This window comes from Fundulus heteroclitus, unplaced genomic scaffold (genome assembly GCF_011125445.2).
Source record: "Fundulus heteroclitus isolate FHET01 unplaced genomic scaffold, MU-UCD_Fhet_4.1 scaffold_46, whole genome shotgun sequence".
Lineage (NCBI taxonomy): Eukaryota > Metazoa > Chordata > Actinopteri > Cyprinodontiformes > Fundulidae > Fundulus > Fundulus heteroclitus.
The window spans coordinates 2,073,615-2,096,781 of record NW_023396879.1 but is presented as its reverse complement, the minus strand read 5'-3'; the positions used below and the strand labels follow the sequence as shown (position 1 = coordinate 2,096,781).

The 23,167-nt window shown below is 45.6% G+C and overlaps 3 protein-coding genes across 3 annotated transcripts; 2 read left to right on the top strand and 1 right to left on the bottom strand.

Annotated features, from left to right (window-relative positions):
• LOC105933362 (zinc finger protein OZF) lies at window positions 1-6,416 on the top strand. The gene is made up of 2 exons (XM_036131927.1): window positions 1-252; window positions 4,142-6,416. The coding sequence occupies exons 1-2, from the start codon at window positions 81-83 to the stop codon at window positions 5,512-5,514; spliced, it is 1,545 nt and encodes a 514-aa protein (XP_035987820.1). The 5' UTR covers window positions 1-80; the 3' UTR covers window positions 5,515-6,416.
• Window positions 6,417-9,961: 3,545 nt separating this feature from the next.
• Window positions 9,962-18,214, top strand: thop1 (thimet oligopeptidase 1). Its single transcript, XM_036131867.1, has 14 exons — window positions 9,962-10,089; window positions 11,038-11,244; window positions 12,898-13,046; window positions 13,153-13,260; window positions 14,147-14,249; window positions 14,345-14,502; window positions 14,566-14,701; window positions 15,299-15,441; window positions 15,531-15,754; window positions 15,844-16,045; window positions 16,130-16,316; window positions 16,400-16,528; window positions 17,694-17,830; window positions 17,952-18,214. The coding sequence occupies exons 1-14, from the start codon at window positions 10,077-10,079 to the stop codon at window positions 18,111-18,113; spliced, it is 2,058 nt and encodes a 685-aa protein (XP_035987760.1). The 5' UTR covers window positions 9,962-10,076; the 3' UTR covers window positions 18,114-18,214.
• Window positions 18,215-20,117: 1,903 nt separating this feature from the next.
• On the bottom strand, window positions 20,118-21,851 carry LOC105933430. Its single transcript, XM_012872971.3, has 5 exons — window positions 21,679-21,851; window positions 21,491-21,580; window positions 21,273-21,338; window positions 20,903-21,189; window positions 20,118-20,669 (listed from the first exon to the last, which is right to left on the bottom strand). Exons 1-5 carry the CDS (start codon window positions 21,686-21,688, stop codon window positions 20,337-20,339), a joined length of 786 nt encoding a protein of 261 aa, XP_012728425.2. The 5' UTR covers window positions 21,689-21,851; the 3' UTR covers window positions 20,118-20,336.
• Window positions 21,852-23,167: the final 1,316 nt, after the last annotated feature.

Here is a 23,167-nt window from a genome sequence, read left to right as displayed (position 1 = left end):
TAGCATGGTTAGCTTAGCTGTTAGCTTGGTTAGCTTGTGTGGTCGGTGTGTGTGTGAGTGTGTGAGTCTGCGCAGCAACAATGTGTTCCGTGGAGCCTCTGAGAGAGTTTATCAGAGAGAGACTAACTGCTGCTGCGGAGGAAATCTGCTCCCAGCTGGAAAGAACCATCGTCCGCTTCGAGGAGGAGATGGACCGTCAGCGCAGACTGCTGGACCTCACCTGGAGAGCCCGAACCCACCAGAACCCCGCAGGTAGGTCCGGGCCGAGCGTCTGGCTGAGCTCAGGCTCCTGCTGTTAGCGCAGGTTCAGAAAGGTTCTGGCTCTTCCTCTCCTTCTGGATCAAATCATGACTGTTATCCTCCAAATCCAGAATATTCATTAAAACAGAATATTCTGCTCCGAGCCACGGAACCGGGACACATTTTCAGAATCACCAGGTTCTGCTTTTTGAAAACAAGACAAGCTTTTAATAGGATCTGGACCTTTCTGAACCAACTTGAGCTCACTGATCGGATCCATTGATTTTAGATCACGACTGAAAGATTCTGCTCCTCTTCAGACCCGGTTCTGTTGGGTCAAGTCTTCAGCAATAAGCCCAACTAAGTTGATGTCAGGAACTGAATGAATTTGGTGATAAAACAGCGAAGCAGAACATCAGAACTTCGTGACTACAGCCAGGTTTGGCCGGCCCAGGAGGTTCTGGGTTTATTACCTCCAGAGGTTCTGCAAGCTGCAATAACAGAAAAACATCCATTTATAGGAGACATTGGGCCCGGTGTGAAGCAGCCCAGAACCAGTGGGCCCAACATGGTGCTTCCTGACTCCACGTTAATTAAATCAGCACCAGATAACCAAGACAACATGATCTTTTTTACACATTCACTGTAATTTTAGGTCTAACATCTTCAATTCCATCCAGGTTCCCCCATCAGATCCACATCTGGACCTGATTTAGTTGCCATGTTTCAGGAAACGTGCAATAACCAGACAGCTTTGTTCTGAATCTGTGCAACAAAACGACCCTTAAAACAGCACAAATGTGCAGAAACAAGCTAAACGACAAGATAAAACGAGATAAATGGTGAAAAATACTAAGACTGTAGAGGTGGAGCCCAGCAGTGCATCGTTTATCACATGGAGTGTTTAGATGGATGTTTTGTTGGTTTAAATTAAACTTTTATTGGTTCCATTTCCTCTCAGTATGAAACTTTCTGGGTCTTTAAACGGATCCATGAATGGACTTTATTTAAGAAATATCTATTTTAGATGTAAAAATAATGCAATAAAAATACTGTAAGCTGTTTAGTTTTTAGAAATTTAAATAAAATATCGTTACACGGACGTCACCATGTTGTTTACGCTGCAATGCATTCTGGGTATATGACGTATACTGGGTCCTAGCGCTAGCTACGTCCTGCCAAAACATCAATGAGCAATATTTAACCTTTTCAGTTTGCACCAGAGCACGTTTAAATTGATGTAATGTAATAACAATACCGTATTTTTCAGATTATAAATCGCTCCGGAATATAAATCACATTAATGTGTCATAAAGAGGAAAAAAACATATATAAGTCGCAACGGACCATAAGTCCCATTTATTTCGAAATTTATTTCACACAAGACTAAAAACTGACATTTATGGAAGCGTAATGCCGCCACAGGAGGAAATAATTTTTTTGCTACTTATCTTGTAAAAACGTGATAATTATCTTGTATAAATGTGATAATTATCTTGTAAAAACATGATAATTATCTTGTATAAATGTGATAATTATCTTGTATAAACGTTATAATAATCTTGTATAAACGTGATAATTATCTTGTAAAAACGTGATAATTATCTTGTATAAATGTGATAATTATCTTGTATAAACGTGATAATTATCATGTATAAACGTGATAATTATCTTGTAAAAACTTGATAATTATCTTGTATAAATCTGATAATTATCGTGTATAAACGTGATAATTATCGTGTATAAACGTGATAATTATCGTGTATAAACAGGATAATTATCTTGTATAAACGTGATAATTATCTTGTATAAACGTGATAATTATCTTGTATAAACGTGATAATTATCGTGTATAAACGTGATAATTATCTTGTATAAATGTGATAATTATCGTGTATAAACGTGATAATTATCGTGTATAAACGTGATAATTATCTTGTATAAATGTGATAATTATGGTGTATAAACGTGATAATTATCTTGCATAAACGTGATAATTATCTTGTATAAACGTGATAATTATCTTGTAAAAACGTGATAATTATCTTGTATAAACGTGATAATTATCGTGTATAAACAGGATAATTATCTTGTATAAACGTGATAATTATCTTGTATAAATGTGATAATTATCGTGTATAAACGTGATAATTATCGTGTATAAACGTGATAATTATCGTGTATAAACAGGATAATTATCTTGTATAAACGTGATAATTATCTTGTATAAACGTGATAATTATCTTGTATAAACGTGATAATTATCGTGTATAAACGTGATAATTATCTTGTATAAATGTGATAATTATCGTGTATAAACGTGATAATTATCATGTATAAACGTGATAATTATCTTGTATAAATGTGATAATTATGGTGTATAAACGTGATAATTATCTTGTATAAACGTGATAATTATCTTGTATAAATGTGATAATTATCGTGTATAAACGTGATAATTATCATGTATAAACGTGATAATTATCTTGTATAAATGTGATAATTATGGTGTATAAACGTGATAATTATCTTGTATAAACGTGATAATTATCTTGTATAAATGTGATAATTATCGTGTATAAACGTGATAATTATCTTGCATAAACGTGATAATTATCTTGTATAAATGTGATAATTATCTTGTATAAACGTGATAATTATCTTGTATAAATGTGATAATTATCGTGTATAAACGTGATAATTATCTTGTATAAACGTGATAATTATCTTGTATAAACGTGATAATTATCATGTATAAACGTGATAATTATCTTGTATAAACATGATAATTATCTTGGAAAAACGTGATAATTATCGTGTATAAATGTGATAATTATCTTGTATAAACGTGATAATTATCTTGTATAAATGTGATAATTATCTTGTAAAAACTTGATAATTATCTTGTATAAACATGATAATTATCTTTGAAAAAAGTGATAACTTATCCAGATGGTGGCGATAGCATGCTTTTAGTCTGACTCATTTAAGACGAAGAAGAAGCATGTGCGTCATCTACTCGGGAACTAAAATGGCAAATTTACAGAAATGGATCAAGTTTTCCTTTATGCTCACTAGTATCCACCTTATTTTCAATGGAAATACGGAGACAGTGACGCATCGGAAGTCTCGCACGAAAAACCATCACTCACTGTCTCCGTATTTCCATTGAAAATAAGGTGGATACTAGTGAGCATAAAGTAAAACTTGATCCATTTTTGTAAATTTGCCATTTTAGTTCCCGAGTAGATGACGCACATGCTTCTTCTTCGTCTTAAATGAGTCAGACTAAAAGCACTAATTTTTTCTGTTGTTTTTTTGTTTTTAAATTACAGCGGACTAAATTTACACCAGTCAAACAATACGATGAAAAGTAACTTGGTAATATTAACATTCCTGTGTTTACTCTGTGGGTTCCAGTCCAGTTGGACCTCCCCACATCATCAACCCAGCATGCATTGCAGGTGAAAAAAATGGCGACCTCCATGGGTGAAAAATATAACAAAAAATATAACAAATATACTATACTAAGTAATTATGTCGTATAACAAGCAGCCATTTTTAAATTAATAGGACAATGACTGCATATTTGGGCCAACGTGTTGAACTGGTCAGGGACACCAAAGGATGAGGAAACTATTTCCTCTGGATGTGAAACCTTCCGGGTCTTTAAGGATGCGTTTAGAAGCCGTCCTCTACAGGCAGGACCTCCAGCCATGGTCCAAGTCCTGCTGCTGCCTGAAAACGTCCAAAACTCTGGATCATCGTTTGCTTCTTCCTCGGCACCTGCAGCTCACTTCCAGGAAATCTAAAGGCTGATTGTTTCCTTGTTTTACAGCTGAAGGTTTTCTGATCAAGCCTTCTTCTCATCAGACCTTTTCTTGTCTCCTTCTCCTGCCAGTTCTCCCACAGAGCTCCGTCTGTAGTGACAGGGAGGTTCTAGATGACCAGAGGAGCTCCAGTCTGGACCAGGAGGAACCAGAACTTCCACAGATCAAAGAGGAACGGGAGGAATCAGAACCTGAGCTGAACAAAGATGAGTATGTAGAGGTGTGCATCAGTGAGGATGAAGAGAAGCTGGTGCTGAAGGAGGAGGAGGAGGAGGCCGACGCCTTCTCTGTGACTCTCACTGACCACGATGAACCAGAACCAAGCCAGCTCTGTCTCCAGTCTCAGAACCGATCCCAGAACCGGTCTCAGAACTCTCCAGAAGCGGAGGAGCAAGAAGGAGGTGATGAAGAAGAGCTGGAGACCAAGAAGAACGGTGACGGCGTAGGAACGTCTGCAGCTTCTGACACCGACCCGGATAGAAAGTGCGTTCAGTGTGACGTCTGTGGGAAGAGCTTCACTCAGAGCTACAACATGCGGGCTCATCGGCGGATCCACTCCGGCGAGAGACCGTTCTCCTGTCAGGTCTGCGGCAAAACGTTCTTCAAGTACGACAACCTGCTGGTGCACCTCCGCACCCACACCGGACAGAAGCCCTACGCCTGCCAAATCTGCAGCAAGCGCTTCAGCCAGCGCAGCAACCTCACCTTCCACATGAGGATCCACGCAGGTGAGAAGCCTTTCACCTGTAACACCTGTGGAAAGAGCTTCACCTCCAGCGGCCATCTAACCATCCACACCAGAACCCACACAGGAGAGAAGCCCTACCTGTGCAACGTCTGCGGGAAATGTTTCAGCCAGAGTGGCGGCCTGTCGGCTCACAGGCGGACCCACACGGGCGAGAGGCCCTTTACCTGCAAGGTGTGCGGCAAAGGTTTCATCAGGAGCGATGAGCTGTTGGTGCACATCAGAATCCACACAGGTGAGAAGCCTTACACCTGTAAGGTCTGCGCCAGGAGCTTCGCTCGGAGCTGCCACCTAACCACCCACATGAGAACGCACACCGGGGAGAAGCCGTACTCCTGTAAGATGTGTGGAAAGAGTTTCAGCGAAAACCGCAGTCTAACGGCCCACATCAGAACGCACACGGGCGAGAGGCCGTACTCCTGCGGCACCTGCAACAAGGCCTTCACCGACAAGCGCAACCTGGCCGCCCACGCCAGGACGCACACGGGCGAGAAGCCGTACTCCTGCTGCGTCTGTGGGAGGAGTTTCTCTGAGAACCGCACGCTGACGGCTCACATGGTGACGCACACGGGGGAGAAACCGTACTCCTGTGGCGTCTGCCGGGAGAGCTTCACCCAGAGGAGCAAGATGGCCGCCCACATGAGGGCCCACGGCGAGGAGGAGCTTCAGGCCGACACGCCGGGGCCTCCACAGGGCTGAAACTGCTGCCCAGCTGGACTTCTGAACAGCTTAGTGGATAAAAGGCAAACAGTGCTTCAGTAAATCTGATGATAGTTTGGCTTAAAGATGTAGGATTTTATCCTGCTTAACGTTTCAGGGCCTCTTAGTGGCTTATTTACTGTTTAAAGGTAAATCATGACATTGATTTAAATAAACTGCATTTCTAACGTTTGAAATGTAAACACAATCAACCCAGATGTACTACAGTACATCTGTAGCCCATCTGGCTGACCTGTCTCACTATGGCATCCTGGGTAATCTACCTGGCCTGCCAAAGTATTCACACCCCTGGTACTTTTAATGTTCTGTTTCCTCCCAACCTGAGTTTAAAACGGATTATTTGAGGGCAAACAGGCTTAAATCAGAGGCAAACGGACTTCTGCGCATTTCTTTGTGAAATCGTTTGGACCAGCAGTCTCTGTTGAACCTGGTGGCTCACACCTGGACAGGTGTTGCAGCGTTTTCAGATAAACTGAGCATAAGTCCGGTTCCCTCTCATTTAAGCATGTTTGCTGTTGCAAAGACCCAGATCTCTGACAATTTGCACAAGCAATATTTTAGGGTGCAATTAAATACTTCTGTTATTTAATGTTTAATCCAATAACCCTCCATCTGATACAGCTCAGTTAATATCAGAGTCCCGTTTCAAAGCTGCTTAGTGGACATCAGAGTCATTTCTGGCTTTTCGGCTTCAGAAAGCTCAGCAGCCGTTACCTCGGCACCTGCAGGTATACTATATTATTGTTACTTATAATAAATTATAACTGAACCTTATTAAACTGTATTGTCATACTTCATATATACAGTTATGGCCAAAAGTATTGAGAATGACACAAATATTATATTTTCACATGATCTGCTGCCCTCTGGTTTTCATGTGTGTAAGTCAGATGTCATCACATACGTACATAAATACAATTGCAATCATATTATGAGTAACAAAAGCTTTTAATGACAGAATAAATTAGTGCAGCAAGTCAATATTTGCAGTGTTGAGCCCTCTTCTTCAGGACCTCTGCAATTCTCCCTGGCATGCTCTCAATCAACTTCTGGACCAAATCCTGACTGATAGCAGTTCATTCTTCCACAATCAATGCTTGCATTTTGTCAGAATTCCTAAGTTTTCCTTTTTCCATCCGTCTCTTGATGATTGACCACAAGTTTTCAATGGGATTAAGATCAGGGGAGTTTCCAGGCCATGGAACCAAAATCTATGTTTTGTTCCCTGAGCCAGTTAGATATCAGCTTTGCTTTATGGCAAGGTGCTCCATCATGCTGGAAAAGGCATTGTTCATCACCAAACTGCTCCTGGACGGTTGGGAGAAGTTGCTCTGGGAGGACATTCTGGTACCATTCTTTATTCATGGCTGTGTTTTTAGGTCAGACTGTGAGAGAGCCCACTCCCTTGGCTGAGAAGCAACGTCACACATGAATGGTTTCAGGATGCTTTACAGTCGGCATGAGACCAGACTGCTGGTAGCGCTCACCTCGTCTTCTCCCTACAAGCTGTTTTCCAGATGTCCCAATCAATGGGAAAGGGGATTGATCAGAGAAAATGACTCTAGCCCAGTCCTCAGCAGTCCGCTCCCTGTAGCTTCTGCAGAATATCAGTCTGTCCCTGATGTTTTTCCTGGAGAGAAGTGGCTTCTTTGCTGCCCTCCTTCAGACCAGGCCTTGCTCCAAGAGTCTCCGCCTCACAGTGCGTGCAGATGCACTCACACCTGCCTGCTGCCATTCCTGAGCAAGCTCTGCACTGGTGGTAGCCCGATCCCACAGCTGAAACACTTTTAAGAGACGGTCCTGGCGCTTGCTGGTCTTTCTTGGGCGCCCTGGAGCCTTTTTGGCAACAATGGAATCTCTCTCCTTGAAGTTCTTGATGATGCCATAGATTGCTGACTGAGGTGCAATCTTTCTAGCTGCCATTCTCTTTCCTGTTAGGCCATTTTTGTGCAGTGCAATGATGACTGCACGTGTTTCTTTAGAGATAACCACGGTTCACAGCAGAGAAACAATGATGCCAAGCACCAGCCTCTTTTTAAAGTGTCCAGTGGTGTCATTCTTCCTTAATCATGACAGATGGATCTCCAGCCCTGTCCTCATCATCACCCACACCTGTGTTAATGGAGCAATCACTGGAACCATGTTAGCTGCTCCTTTAAGGCAGGGCTGCAATGACGTTGAATGTGTTTCGGGGGATAAAGTTCATTTTCTAGGCAAATATTGACGTTGCAATTAATTGCTGTTACGCTGATCACTCTTTATAACATTCTAGAGTATATGCAAATTTCCGTTATAAAAACTGAAGCAGTAGACTTTGTAAATATTAACATTTGAATCATTCTCAATACTTTTGGCCATGACTATCTATCTATCGATCTATCGATCTATCGATAGATAGATCGATAGATATACAGAAGATTAAAAACTTTTCAATTACAGGTTGCACTGAAACAAAACAGGTAAAACACCATGGGGGGGGTGAATACTTCTGGAGGTGCTGTTGCTCATAGCAGTTTTTAATGCAGCAGAGAAATAAGTTGTTTATTTATTTGCTCGTATTTAATCTGTAGCTGTGCATTAGTGTCAGTCATTGTTTCTATACGCTCAGCTTTCCAGAACAGAGGCGCAGCTTCAGGTTCGCCTCCTAGCTGCAGTTCCGCTCACCTGCAGCTAGGGGGCAGCAGGCTGGAAAGACGCCAAACCCAGTTCCTGTAGCGATAGAAGAGAGTGGACATCTGTTCAGAACCGTTTCTTCAAAGCATGGATCTGCCCACTTATGAATGTTCTGCAGAACCAGAACCTCAACAGAACCTGTAATCTGAGAGTTTGTCTTCTATGTGCTAAAATAAATAAAATAAAAAATAAAATAAAGCCTTTATCATCTCTGCTGTTTTGCGCTGAGACCTTTGAAAAATGGCCGAACTTAGAGGCCGGTTCTGTCTGCGGTTCCGTTTGTAAAGATACCCAGTAAAACATTAAAAGCTGTATTTTGGGTCATTAGTCCGTCAGAAGACAAAAAATAAGAAAAGGAGGTGGGGGGGGGGGGGGGGGGGGTCTTTTTTCTCCATGCCATTTATACATTTATTAAGGCCACAGTTCCAAACTAAATATTTAATGAGCATACTGAATATTTAGTTTCCAAACGATTTATTTTTCCAAATGAAAAATATTATTTGCAGTAAAAATTTTGTTCCAAATTAAATATTTTCTTTCCGAACTATTTTTTTTCTCAATTTCCAAACTATATATTATATTTGCAAGGAAAATATTTAACTCGTGTGTAAACATAAAATTTGGATCTAATATTTAGCTAATATGCAAACCCCTTGCCGAAAGCGGAAGTGAACTACCAAAATAAAAGCCGGGTCGTTAAAAAGATGCTGCTGACAGAAAGGATCGATGGTGAAAGAAGCGCTTCAGCCTCGCCAGCAGTTTCTACTTTGTAAACTGTGACATTTATGAATGTATGGTGAAAATATGATACTGATAATATAATTATGTTATATGACCCCAAATATTGCTGTTTATTTTCACCTTTGTAACTTTACGAACCGTAGTTAGGATTCGTTCCCAAACATCTGATGGTTCTGGAGACCAAACTTGATGGTGGCTCATCCTCCTTAGACGGAGATCTGGAGATCTGGAGGTGTTCTGATCCAGACCTTCATCCAGGTCCACAGGTTCTTCTCAAGGAGGTCCAGCTTCATCTCCCCTGGTCAGGAGATCCGCCTCAGAACCACTCCAGGCCCGCTGTTCCCACCATCAGCAAACATCTCAGCTCATTAGCAGCCAAACGGATTATTTTGGGAAGCAGAAACCTTCAGAGGTTTTCTGGGGAGAACATTTAAGAAGTGGGATTTATTGTCTAATGTGGAGGATGCATTAATGTCTAAATGATGAAAGGTGGTTTTAAAGAGAGGGAATCATGTCTAGTGAGTTTATTTAAGGGAATGACAGACGATGTTATTTTTCCCATTATGTGAGGAATGTCCCACAGATGGTGGACAGGACGGTGAAATATGCCATAATATTAATATGTCATATTAACCACAGGTGATTAAATTTGGATCGTGTCTCTTTCCTTATTTGTTCCTTTAATGTGTGTTTAGATGTTCTTTGCATCTTGATTCACTTCTTGTCTGATTTTACCCAAGAGGGGCAATAAAGTTCTAAACTCATAGACCCAGGAGGAACCTTCCTGTGTTCTGGATCAGAACCGGTGTCAGACTGAGATTAATATTAAGTGATCCCTGGATCCCTGTTTTATCAACTTTAACAGCTTTTTATAAACCATAAACTTATTTCCATTTTTAAAATGACCTAAAACCTAAAGGATCTGGTTCTGTTATGTTAATTGTCACTCTGATTTTTCAGCGCAGCTTCTTTGCTGTGAAGAAAACAGGAAACCTCGCTCTAAAGGTCAGCCGCTTTTATTTTGAAACGTTGAGCGGAAATGACGCCATCCTCTTTAATCCCGATCCGCCGAACCTGCCGCCAGAGCCACGCGAACCGCACCGAACCTCGGACTTTCTCTGGGAACCATGGGGCCGACAGGTGAGGTTCTGCGGGCCGCTGCCGCCGCGCCAGCAGCGCGTTGCGGGGAAACTCCCGCTTTTCTGCGGGACTTCCGCGTCTTCGCGTCTGACGGCGGGAGCTAGCTGGCGGTTAGCATGCTGCTAACAGTTAGCCTGCCGCTGACACCTGGCACAGGTGCTCTGGGCTCACCTGCAGCCCGCTGGTTACACGGTGGGCTGTTCGGGACCGGGTAAAGCGGGTTATCACAGGTGAAACTGTTTCCGGTCACGCGGTGTTACTGCAGGTAGAAAGATGTAGCATGTTGCTAACAGATGAGCTAGCTGACTGGTTATCTGGCCACCTGTTCGCTTATTGATCAGAGACAGCCTCGGACTAAATGAGTAAATATTATTAAATATTACTAAAGCTTTAATATTTAAGATCTTAAGCTTCGTGTTTTTCGCTTACTAATGAATTTAATCTTTGTCTAACTGATAAACAATAAATGTTACTCAACAGAAAATACGAGCCTTACTGATATGATCCGACCAGGCTTCCGTAACCGAGAGTACAGTTTAGCTAAAGCCTAATTCAATGTTCATACCTGTAAAATTAATTATTCATATCATTAACTGAACACTGATGACCATTAATACATAAACTGTAAATAAATTAGAGATAATTTCAAATCTGAAATAATGTTTAGATTATGGCTGAAATCTAACGATTATTTTAATAAGTCTTTATTTTTATGTTGACTAGACATTTATTAGTCATTTATAAATGTCTTTATAAATGGCTTCATAAACTGTAAAACTTTTAATACCAAACTCCACTTCTGAAAATCAGGAAATCTTCAGCAGCCGGTAAAGACCAGAACGTTCTGCGGTTCTGGTTCTGATGGTACCGTCTGATCCGACGTCTGTAGGGGTGTGAATACTTTTCCTCGGCGCTGGCTGTCCTTCATCCTGACCCGTCTCTGTCCAGGTGAAGTGGTGTTTGGCAGCCCGGTACCGGTCTGCGCCCAGAACCGGCTGCGCTGGGACCTGAGCCCCGAGCGGATCCGGCAGCTGACCGACGAGCTCATGGGCAGAACCAAGAAGGTGTACGACGGCGTGGGCGCGCTGGACCCGGACGCCGTCACCGTGGAGAACACGCTGAAGGCGCTGGCGGACGTGGAGGTGGACTACACAGGTGGGTCCGGACCGTAAAGCAGCAGAACCTCCAGACGGGCCTCGGGTCAGCTTCAACGGGTTTAGCTTTGATTCTGATCGTCGGGCCGATGTTCCGGACCAGAACCTTCTGGAGTATCGGTCCAAAGAGGAAAGTCAGACGACTTCCAGCAGGTCCAAACCAGACCCGGGTTTGCCAGAACCCGTCCTCTGATGCTTTAATGAAGCTGCTGCAGGAAGTTCTGCTGCTCCGTCACGGTTCTGCTTCATGAGGTTGGACCTGCTGAGATCTGAGGTCCGGTTTTCATCGGACTCTAACAAACAGGGTCAGCTAAACCTGAAGGTTCTGACCCGTGATCGGAGCAGCAGAACCAGCGTTCTCTGCGTGTTTGGACCACGTACTGGGTGCTGCAGTCGCACCGTGAACGGGCCGGTTCTGATTGATCTCATCAGCTCAGAAGGAGCCTGTTAGTGGGACTGAAGATCGGACCTCATGGCACCAGGAAAAGGTTCTGGGCTGCAGGCTTACCTCAGAACCTAGAATGGACCGACCGGTTCTGCTGGTCCAGTAGCAGCCGGACTTCTCATCCTTTGTGTCCCGGCGTGGCGCTGAATCAGCACAATCGTCTGTGTCGACGGTTCAAATCCCGTCAGCAGTTTAGAGACAAAGCTGCTGAGGCAGCGGCAGCTTTGTTCTACGCCTGCTGGCTCCTGATTGGCTGCTGGTTGGCTGCTGGCTCCTGATTGGCTGCTGGTTGGCTGCTGGCTCATGATTGGCTGCTGGTTGGCTGCAGCCTCCTGATTGGCTGCCAATCAGCAGCAGTTTAAGAAGCAAAAACATTTCACACCTTCACTGACAGCATCAATTGAAATAATTTCATTTTTGAATTATGAATCTGTTAATCTTCAACTATTTTAAATTAAAAAGTCATTTTTGGTCCAGTTTGCTGAAGGAAAAGAGCAGAACCTGCAGAGAGTTCTAAGGTCCAGTCAGCCCAGACGGTTTCAGTTTATCTGAATCGGACCGGATCAGATCAGCTGGTGACGAACGGGACCGGCTGGTTCTGTAAACGGCTGTCCTGAATTTCACAGCAGCCTCGCCCTAAAACCAGAACCATGACCCGTCTCTGGAGAACAAGGCTGACGTAATCATGTTTGGACCCATTCTTGTCTTCTGGTTCTGAACCTGGAGCCGTTTAAGTTGCAGCTGCAGTTCGTCTTCTGACCCAAACTGAGCGGCGCCTCGCTGCTTCCTGCTGGACTACAGATCTAAATCTGCTGCATGGAGCATTCAGGTCCAGTTCAGGTCCAGTTCAGGTTCCCTGTGGACGGTTCCTATCAGGTCCAAGTCCGTCTATTACTTGTTAATTATTGGAAATAATAATAAGAAGAAATGAGCTTCAGGTTCTGCAGAACCGAGTCCAGCTTCATTAATCTGAGTATTTTCACTCTAACCCGTTAAAGTCACGTTAAAAACTGCCCTTATGGGTAAAATGAACGACCTCGGACCAGAACCGGTCGGGTTTCCCTGATGTTGGGTCAGAACCGTTGTAGAACCCGTGAATAGCAGCTTTGGCTTAAAACCCTTGAGGCGGAGATGCCAGAGCGCCCTCCAGTGTTTTGTCTGATGTCTCTGGCCCCGCCCCCTCTGACGTGACTCCGCCCTCTTTCTCAGTCCAGAGGAACATGCTGGACTTCCCTCAGCACGTGTCTCCCTGCAAGGAGGTGCGCGCGGCGAGCACCGAGGCCGACAAGCGTCTGTCTGAGTTCGACGTGGAGATGAGCATGAGGGAGGACGTCTACCAGAGGGTGGTGGCCCTGCAGGTGAGCCGACCAATCAGCACGCAGCTCACGCTTTGGACCGCATCCGGTCCGTCTGGATCAGTGGTAGGTTCTGGTTCTGGTTCAGTGTTTCTGTTCCTCTCTGCAGAAGAAGACGGACGCTGAGGGCATGGCTCCGGAGGCCCGGCGCTACATGGAGCGGCTGATCCAGTTGGGCCGCCGCAACGGGCTGCACCTGCCCACGGAGACCCAGCAGGTGGCGCTGTTCCCTGTTTTCACCCTTTAGTCTGACCTGAATCAGCGTTTGGACCGCCCGAGGTTCTGCTCAGGTTCTGGGGAACATGTGATGGTTTAGTCAGGTTAATGTGATGCTAAAGAACCTCCATCCCTGGTTCTGGTCCACAGGCTTCTATCTAGAACCTTTCACATCCGGGTTCTGTTGGACCAGCTCACGGGTCCCTGGTTCCTCTGATGCGCCTCAGCTTTTGAAATAATTAATGAGTATTTAATTAAAATGTATTTTAAGTTTGTTCATTTACAAAATGTAATTCTTTTAAGATTATGCCAATCTTGTAACATTTTAATATTTTAATATTTATTATTTAAAACAGCGGTTTCCCAGCCGGGTTAATGCAAAAAACACAAAACTAAACCATCATAACGAGGGTTATGGAAATAAAATTAAAACATCATTTGAATTAAATAGCAATAAAGTTACAGACAACATAACCTTCAACACGACTTTTCAGTTAAAAATGTTGCAGTCAGAAATGTTTCTGTTCTCTGCAGTCCACTGATGTCATACGTGATGTCATCAGTGATGTCATACGTGTTCAGCGTAGTTTATGCAGCACAAAGGCAAATTTAAATTTATAAAGGGTTTTGTGGCTCCCGGCTTTTCTTTACTGTGTGAAACGGGTCCAAATGGTTCCGAGTGGTAAAGGTGTCCGACCCCCTGGACTCGCAGAATGTTTGTTTCCCAAAAGAACCGCCTGGACCCGGTTCAGATGAACCAGATCTTGCCGCTCACTGTCTCCAGGTCCGGTTGTTCTGGTTCTGACTAGGGAGACGGGTCTGTGCGGACCTAAGCCCGGGTCCGGTTCCTCAGAACTCTAACGGGCCGTTGCTGTTGTGTGAGGCAGGAGGTGAAGAGCATCAAGAAGCAGCTGAGCAACCTCTGCATCGACTTCAACAAGAACCTGAACGAGGACACCACCAGCCTGTCCTTCACCAGAGACCAGCTGGGTGAGTCCACCAGAACCACCAGAACCGCCGTCCCGTTCTTCCTGCCATGCATGCAGAAAGGTTTCAGCTCTGGTTCTGACCCGGCGGGTGAACAGGAGGCCTTCCAGAGGACTTCCTGGGCTCGCTGGAGAAGGACGGCGAGCAGCTGAAGATCACGCTGAAGTACCCTCACTACTTCCCCACCATGAAGAAGTGCTTCGTCCCAGAAACCCGCAGGAAGCTGGAGGAGGCCTTCAACTCCCGCTGCCAGCAGGTGAGCTCCTCACAGCGCCTCCCGGTTCTGGAGCCTGAGCGGTTCTGATCCGTGTGTCTCCAGGAGAACTCGGGGATCCTGAAGGAGCTGGTGAAGCTCCGGGCTCAGAAGAGCTCCCTGCTGGGCTTCAGCACGCACGCCGACTTCGTCCTGGAGATGAACATGGCCAAGTCCGGCAAGAAGGTGGCCGGCTTCCTGGGTGAGTCCTCAGAACCTCAGAACCACAGGAACCACAGGGAGGTGAGCGGTACCGGCTCCTCTCAACCCGTCCCTCAGAACCTGGACCAGAACATAGACCGCCCCTCAGAACCTAGACCAGAACATAGACCGCCCATCAGAACCTAGACCAGAACATAGACCGCCCATCAGAACATAGACCATAACATAGACCGCCCCTCAGAACCTAGACCAGAACATAGACCGCCCCTCAGAACATAGACCACATGGCCTTTCCGTTCCCTTACCTCTTCAGACCGGTTTAGATCGGCGTAGAAACCGGTTTGGACCAGTTTTACTGGTAATTAAAGAAAATAAGAGTTTTATTTGTTATTAATCCTAATCAGGTCCGTTTTCTGCTAGTGTCTGATACAGAACCTGACCCGACTCCTTTGACCCGACTCCTTTGACCCGACTCCTTTGACCCGGCTCCTTTGACCCGGCTCCTTTCACCCGACTCCTTTCACCCGACTCCTCCTGACCCGACTCCTCCTGACCCGACTCCTCCTGACCCGACTCCTCCTGACCCGACTCCTCTGATCCGACTCTTCTGACCCGACTCCTCTGCTCTGCGTTCCAGAGGAGCTGGCCCGGAAGCTGAAGCCTCTGGGCGAGGAGGAGCGGGCGGTGCTCCTGCAGCTGAAGCAGAAGGAGTGTGAGAGGAGAGGCCTCCCCTTCGACGGGCAGCTGCACGCCTGGGACACGCGCTACTTCATGACCCAGGTCCGGTCCGCCACATGGTGGCGCCGCTCTGATGCTGCTGAAGAAGAAGAAGAAGGATGCTGTAACCTGTCAGCTGTGCTGCTCCTCAGGTGGAGGAGACCCAGTACGCCGTGGACCAGAACCTGCTGAAGGAGTTCTTCCCCATGGAGGTGGTGACCCGCGGCCTGCTGGACATCTACCAGGAGCTGCTGGGCCTGAGCTTCCAGCTGGTGGACGGCGCGTCCGTCTGGCACCCCGACGTCACCCTGTACAGCGTGAAGGACCGTGACAGCGGGCAGGTGGTGGGCCAGTTCTACCTGGACCTGCACCCCAGGTCAGAACCAGAACCTCTGCAGCGTCCCTCAGGCTGGGTGTGTGGTGGTGAGATGTTCCGTGACCAGAACCAGAAGCTTTGTCCCACAGGGAGGGGAAGTACGGCCACGCCGCCTGCTTCGGCCTGCAGCCCGGCTGCCTGCTGCCCGACGGCTCGCGCCAGATGTCGGTGGCGGCCATGGTGGCCAACTTCAGCAAGCCCACGGCGGACGCGCCGTCGCTGCTGCAGCACGACGAGGTGGAGACCTACTTCCACGAGTTCGGCCACGTCATGCACCAGCTCTGCGCCCAGGTGGGCTGGAGGCGCCGCCGCCGCCGCCGTGCACGGTAAGGCCGCAGAGGTCCGCTTCCTGACGGCGGTTCTGCTGTGTCGCAGGCGGACTACGCCATGTTCAGCGGAACGCACGTGGAGCGGGACTTTGTGGAGGCGCCGTCTCAGATGCTGGAGAACTGGGTGTGGGAGAAGGAGCCGCTGCAGAGGATGTCCAAGCACTACAGAACCGGAAAGCCCATCCCAGAAGACCTGCTGGACAAACTCATCAAGTCCCGGCTCGCCAACACCGGTACCTACCGCAGCGGTTCTGCTCCACAGCAGGAGCCAGGCTGGTTCTGAGCGACCCGGTTCTAACGTCTGACCCGCCTGCAGGTCTCTTCAACCTGCGGCAGATCGTTCTGGCCAAGGTGGACCAGGCCCTGCACACCAGAACCGGGCTGGACCCTGCAGAGGAGTACGGCCGCCTCTGCCAGGAGGTCCTGGGGATCCCCGCGTCAAAAGGTCTCGCTGGGTTCCTCTGTCCTCACAGGAACTTCATCCATGTTCTACTGAGGACCCGCTGCTCCTGATGGGCCCATCAGGAGCAGCGGGTCCTCAGCAGAACCGTAGGAGCAGTAAATATTCCTCCTAGTGTGTAACATCTCTCCTCCATGTCCACAGCTCTCTGTCGTCTCTGTGGGAGGACAGAGTAGCTGGACTACGATGGTTCTAACATTAAATAAAGTTTTATATTAAATTAACTTAATAGGTTTATTGCTGCTAGCATGTTCTCCAGGCTGCTAGTTTAGACATTACAGTCAGGCAGTCTGTAGACAGCTCAGGGGTCCTCAGGTAGTGACACAGTGTACCGTAATGCTCCTAATATCCACTGAGTGGAGCGGCTTTGTTGCTAATCTGTCATATTTACACATTTTAACAGATTTTTAAGGTCATTGTACCAAATAGAATCAGTCAGTAAACACAACGGTGATCATAGAAAAGGCGCAGCATCACTTTATGAGAAGATTTAAGGATTCTAAGTGGCCTTATAGTCTAAACTGCGGTACATGTTGTGAACGACGCTTGTGCTGTAAGATGTTGATTCACTCGTTGCGTTTCTGCAGATCATTTCAGTTTTTCCTCATTTTCTTTAAACTTTAATTAACATTTTTTTCTCTGACTTTTTAAATGGTGTCTGAGATTTGAAGCAGCGGCTGAAATTAAACGTGAAGACACAAAACTATGCAGGAGTTCCTTCATGCCTGAGAGCAGAGAACGTGTTCAGGAGCACCTCACTGACCCAGGCTGGTTTAATTAAGATTTATTTACATTTCTCTGTTAGTTTCTGTTCATCTCAGTGATTCTGGCTCACAGCTGATAAACGTAGAATAACGTGAGCTTCTGGGCTGCAGTGAGTCGCTGACTGCCTCCACAGGCAGATCAATGGAAAGTTGAGTGGAAGGAAAAGCTGTGGCAGCGTTATGACGTAGAGGTGCTGACATGCTGTGACGCACGGTGTGATCGGGTCCGACTCGCTCAGTGATCCGCTCAGTGACTCGTTCAGTGACTATTTTAAGCACTTTGCGTTGTCTCTGTACTAAAATGTATGTTACTAATAAATGTGCCTTGCCTGTGACATCACCGTGACATCACAGTGACATCACTCACACCTCTCCCCACCCTGCAGGAACCAACATGCCGGCCACCTTCGGACACCTGGCGGGCGGCTACGACGCTCAGTACTACGGCTACCTGTGGAGCGAGGTGTTCTCCATGGACATGTTCTACGCACGCTTCAAGCAGGAGGGCATCATGAACCCCAAGGTGAGACCCCCCACCTACCCACCCCTACCTGCCCCTCTGTCTGATTGGTCCAGTCAGCTGATCCTGAGGTGTGAGGGGCGTGTCTGATGCTGAGCTGCTCTCTCCTGATTGGTCCCTCCAGGTGGGTCTGGACTACAGGAAGTTCATCCTGCAGCCCGGCGGCTCCCAGGACGCCTCAGAGATGCTGAGGAAGTTCCTGGGGCGGGAACCCAAACAGGAAGCCTTCCTGCTGAGCAAAGGCCTGACGCTGGAGCTGGGCGCCAGCACGCCATGTCCCTGCTGACCAATCAGAGCCGCCCCAGTCTGGACTTTGGACTGAAGTTTTCTAGAAAAATCCTGTAAATGTTCCAGACGTGGACCTGAGAATAAACAGATTTGACGTGATCTGTGTCTTAAAATATGTCTGATGTTTAAATAATCCAGACCGTGAGAAGTTTTTATCTGCGAGGGTTTATATTTCACTACAAAACCAATTAAACTTCAAAGCCTCTAAAGTTACATTGTGTGAAATAAAACCAGCCAAGGGCTGTAATCCTCTGAGAACGGAGAAACGTTAACTTGTTTAAATATTAAATATATTCTCAGGAGGCGGTAATTAAAAAGGTTAAAAATAGGTGTGCAAATGGTCGCTAGCAACATTTTAAATGTTAATTTATGCTCAAGACAAAAACAGTGTTAGCCAACAGTGAAAAACTGCAGTTAGCATGAATGTCCAACAAACCGAGAAGCTAAAAGTGTCAAAATTTACTTTATGACATAATACTGATTTAACATTCAATTATTATTATTATTATTATTATTACAATGCAGGATCACCATTTATCCTCGCTTCACTGACACAAAGCAGGAATTCAACATATATGCACTAATTTATCAAAATAATTACAGGATATGAAGACAATACTGTAAGATAACCATGTTAGCAGTTTATTAGCAAAAATAAATTAATTTTGTGGGTGAATTACCCTTTAAATGCTTGTAAAGCAAGTTTGTGTGCATCTGATGTTCACCTACCTTTGTGAGAACAACAAACCTAAAAATCTCCACATCCTGCGGCGAACTGAAGGGACAGATTTAGTATTTCTGAACTTTTAGCATTTCTGAACTGCTAAGTGTTGGCGCTCAGAAACAAGGAAGCCAAAAACCTGTGCTAGCTCATTTAGAAGTTAACTTTATTTTTTTAAATTAACTTTATTTTTCAGTGGTGCTGCTTTGCCTCTTCATCTGCTGCTCTCACATTTTCTTTCAAAGTTATACATCAGCAGCTCCGTCTGGTTACATAAGAAGTTTTTATGAAACATTATCACGTCCTGCTGCCGTATTAGTTATTAATTTGATGTTTCATGCTTTATTTTTGCTGTTAGTAAATGAAGCCCTTCATGTTTATTTTATAATGCATTGGAAGTACGTTGCTGTAAATGTCCCTCAGGGGATAAAACAGGAAGCTGCTAACGGCTATTAGCATCTCTCAGCGAAACAACGAAAAAAGGTTTAAGATCCAATGAAAACAGAAAATAAATCTGATTCCTGGAGGAAAAGCCTGGAACGTCTCTGAACGTTGTTCTCTGAAGCTAAAGCTGCTGAGGCTCAGATGTGACGCAGAGATGATGATGTGAGGAAATGTTCTGATATGAGGCTCTTATTGTTGCTGTAGATCGTTTATTTTGGTGCTATGATGAAGTCTGAAACCCTCCTACAAAGACTTGAGCATACTGTAGGGATTAAGGTGAAAGCATTAGGCTGGTTTAAATCTTATCTGTCAGACAGATTCCAGTTTGTTCATGTTAATAATAAATCTTCCTCAAACTCTAGGGTCACTTGTGGAGTACCACAGGGTTCAGTCCTTGGACCAATTCTATTTACTATATATATGCTTCCGATAGGCAAAATTATCAGACAGCATGGGATTAATTTCCACTGTTATGCTGATGACACTCAGCTATATTTATCCATAAATCCTGATGAATCCAATCAATTACTTCGACTGCAGTCATGTCTTGATGACATCAAAAGCTGGATGACTTTAAATTTTCTGCATTTAAATTCTGACAAGACAGAAGTTGTAATCTTTGGACCAGAGTCTTCAAAAAATAAACTTCTTAATCAATCACTTAATCTGGATGGCATTAACTTGGCCTCTGGTAATAAAGTAAAAAATCTTGGTGTTATTTTCGACCAAGACATGTCATTTAAATCCCATAATAAACAGATTTCCAGAGTTTCCTTTTTTCACCTCAGGAATTAATGTGATGGAAGAACAAGAATATTAAAGCACTGTTCTGGTTAATCTTTTATTAAAATATTCTCAATATGAGAGCAAAGTATCCGTCAGTGTTGCTCTGACTTCCAGCATCGGCTATGCCTTCACAGCCAAAGCTAAATATTAACGGGACAGATTACCCACAAAGTCTATAATCATAAAACCAAAAGATCAACACATCAAAGTTCACACTGTCATGAGACTTTAGCAGAAATCTGCGTTTTTACCCAGACGGAGCTCTGATGTTCAGTTTGGCACCAAAGCTTTGAAGAAGTCGTGCTCGCTCTGCATTTGTTTACGGAACATTTCTTTGGCGCGTTTGATTTTCTTGTCGTCCTTCAGGTGTTTGTTCAGCAGATCTTTGTAATGTTTTTCAGGGTTCCTGTACATGTTGTTCTTCTTCCAGATCCAGTAGGCGTTGTCGTAGTCGATGTGGAGTTGGTTTGCGAGCCAAACCCAGAGCGTGGAGCAGGGCATCAGGCTGGCAGCCATCATGATGGCCTCCTCCTCCTCCATCACCCTCTGGTATTCATCCAGGTAGCTTTTCATGGCAGGGATCACTTTGATGTCAGACACACCCTGTAGGGTAAGAGGGAGAAAATTTAAAACACGGACTTTGGACATTAGGAGCTGAGCTAAACGAGCCAATGAGCAGTTTTTCTGCTCAGCAGCACGTCTGCCGCCTGGGTCACATGACCACGCCTTCATAACGCCTTAAATGGCGGTACTGGCTGAAAAGGTGCGGGGGTCAAAGTTCACCTACATGGAAGGTAGGTGAACCTTGACCCTTACGCCCCTGCATGGTTCCTTACTTTCAGGTTGAACTTCTGCAGCATCCGAGTGCTGGAACGTTTGTAGCTCTGGTGTCGTTCCACCAGGAACTCCTTCAGGTCGGGAGGTTCCTCCACCCTCCTGCTCATCTCCTCCAACATGTCTGTGACGGTCACCAGGTAGTAGATGTCCTGCATCATGAAGTTGATGTAGCTGTCAGCCGGCAGGTCGCCGCGCTGCATGTGCTGCAGGAAGGGAAGCTGCAGGATCTGCTCCACCAGATCCAGGTTCTCCACCCAGAGGGCTTCATAGATGTCCACATCGGTCCCTGCAGAGAAAACCAGACGACTAAACAATCCACCAAAGACTTTGGTTACCAGAAGAAGAGCCTGGAGCCTGGAGGAGCATCACCTTGTCTGGCTGAAGATGAGCACCACTTTGAGTCTCTGCTGCTGCTTCCTTGGATGTTGCACACATCTGCATGACAGAAGGCGCTGGTGAAAATCCGCTTAAGAGCAACAAAGTTTCTGCATTAAAGATTTCCTGCATGTGCCTCAGAATCAGCTGAAACTGGCTGCAGATGTTCCTGCACGATGAAGCTTACATGTCAGGAATGTGGGAGAACGTACCGCGGATGTCTTCAGAATGAGCAGAAGTTCCGCAGAACGTGGAGAGGAGACACAGAACCAGCCAGCAGGTCTGAACCCAGCAGCGTTTTCCTGTAGAACCGATAAATGTGAAAGAAAAGTTTCAGTAAAGAACAAAAAGATCCGGCGCTCCAGCTGATGTGAAGGAGCTGAAGAACGGAAGGTGTCACCTGTCTCCATGTTCCCGTCTGCAGAGCTGAGGGTGAGATCAGGAGGAGTTCCTCTAAATCACGTGGCTTTCCAGAGAAAAGCAGCAGAATCACTTTTGGTTCTGAGCCAGAAGCTTTTCCTTCCTGTCGGACCGCTGCAGGGCTTCTGCAGGGATTGCGTAACAGGGAGGCTGCCAGTCACTGCGTTTCCATTACATAAGAAATGCAGTTAAATTCATACGTTAATAAGTTTGTTCATGTGAGCATCTCATCCATGAGGGAGAAGAATGTCAAATAAATCCACTTTGGCCGAGCTTTCGCTTTTTCTGCCGCTTTCAGTTTGTTTTCTGTTTCAGTTTTGCTTTTTGAACCTAAGATCTGTCGAACCCCGCCTCTGCATTTCTTTGCTGTTTTCACTCTATAGTATTTTAAAAAAACGTTAGATTAAAGCAAACGGCAAATCACCCTAAATAAAGAGGTAAAGCTGAGGAAAACATGCGCATAAAAATCTATGAAAAACAAAAATATTAAAAGGTTAAAATAGATGTAGAGCAAAGGAAAGCCCACAGAAAAGAAATGGTCATCTAAAAATGACTTTCTCAGGTCAAACTAAATGTGCGACAGAAGAAATGCGCATTGTGGCCTTAAATGATTAAAAAAAACAGCAGCACTGATGTAAACAGTGATGATGGAGGCTGGTTGTCCTTTCTGATGAAGTAAAGGGGCTAATTTCCTCCTCCAGGAATGCCCAGGCATCCCTTCTAACAGGAGAGAGACCTGCATTTTTAATGGTGCAAAAATGCAGGAAGCATTCAGTTGTGTGCTTTTAAATTTAAATGGATTATAAAAGTTCAGCAACGTTGGCAGTGCGACATAGTGATGCAAAAAGGCCATAAAGTTCAGTTCTGTGTGTGCTGCAGAGTCCAGTTCAGAGTTCTACAGTCTGATGGCAGCAGGGAAAAAGCTTCTGCAGAACCTGGTGGACCTGCAGCAGATGCTGCGGAACCTCTTCCCAGAGGGCAGCAGGGAGAACAGTCTATGGTGGGGGGGTGATGGGTCCCTGATGATGTTACGGGACACACAGCGCTGAGATGAGATGTCCTTAATGGAGGGAAGAGGAGCCCCGATGATCCCTTCTGCTGTCCTCACCACTCTCCTCACGTTCTTCCAGTCGGAGGCGCTGCAGCCTCCACCACACAGAGAGACAGCTGGTCAGAATGCTCTCTATGGTGCTTCTGTAGAAGGTCGTGAGGATGGGCGGGGGCAGGCGGGCTCTCCTCATCCTCCGCAGGAAGTACAGACGTTTCTGTGCCCTCTTCACCAGTGACATGGTGTTCATAGACCAGGTGAGGTTCTCCGTGATGTGCACCCCCAGGAACTTGGTGCTGCTGACCACCTCCACGGCTGAGTTGTTGATGAGCAGTGGAGCGTGGTGAGGCCGGTTCTTCCTGAAGTCAACGATGATCTCCTTCGTCTTCTCCACGTTCAGGATCAGGCTGTTGTCTCTGCA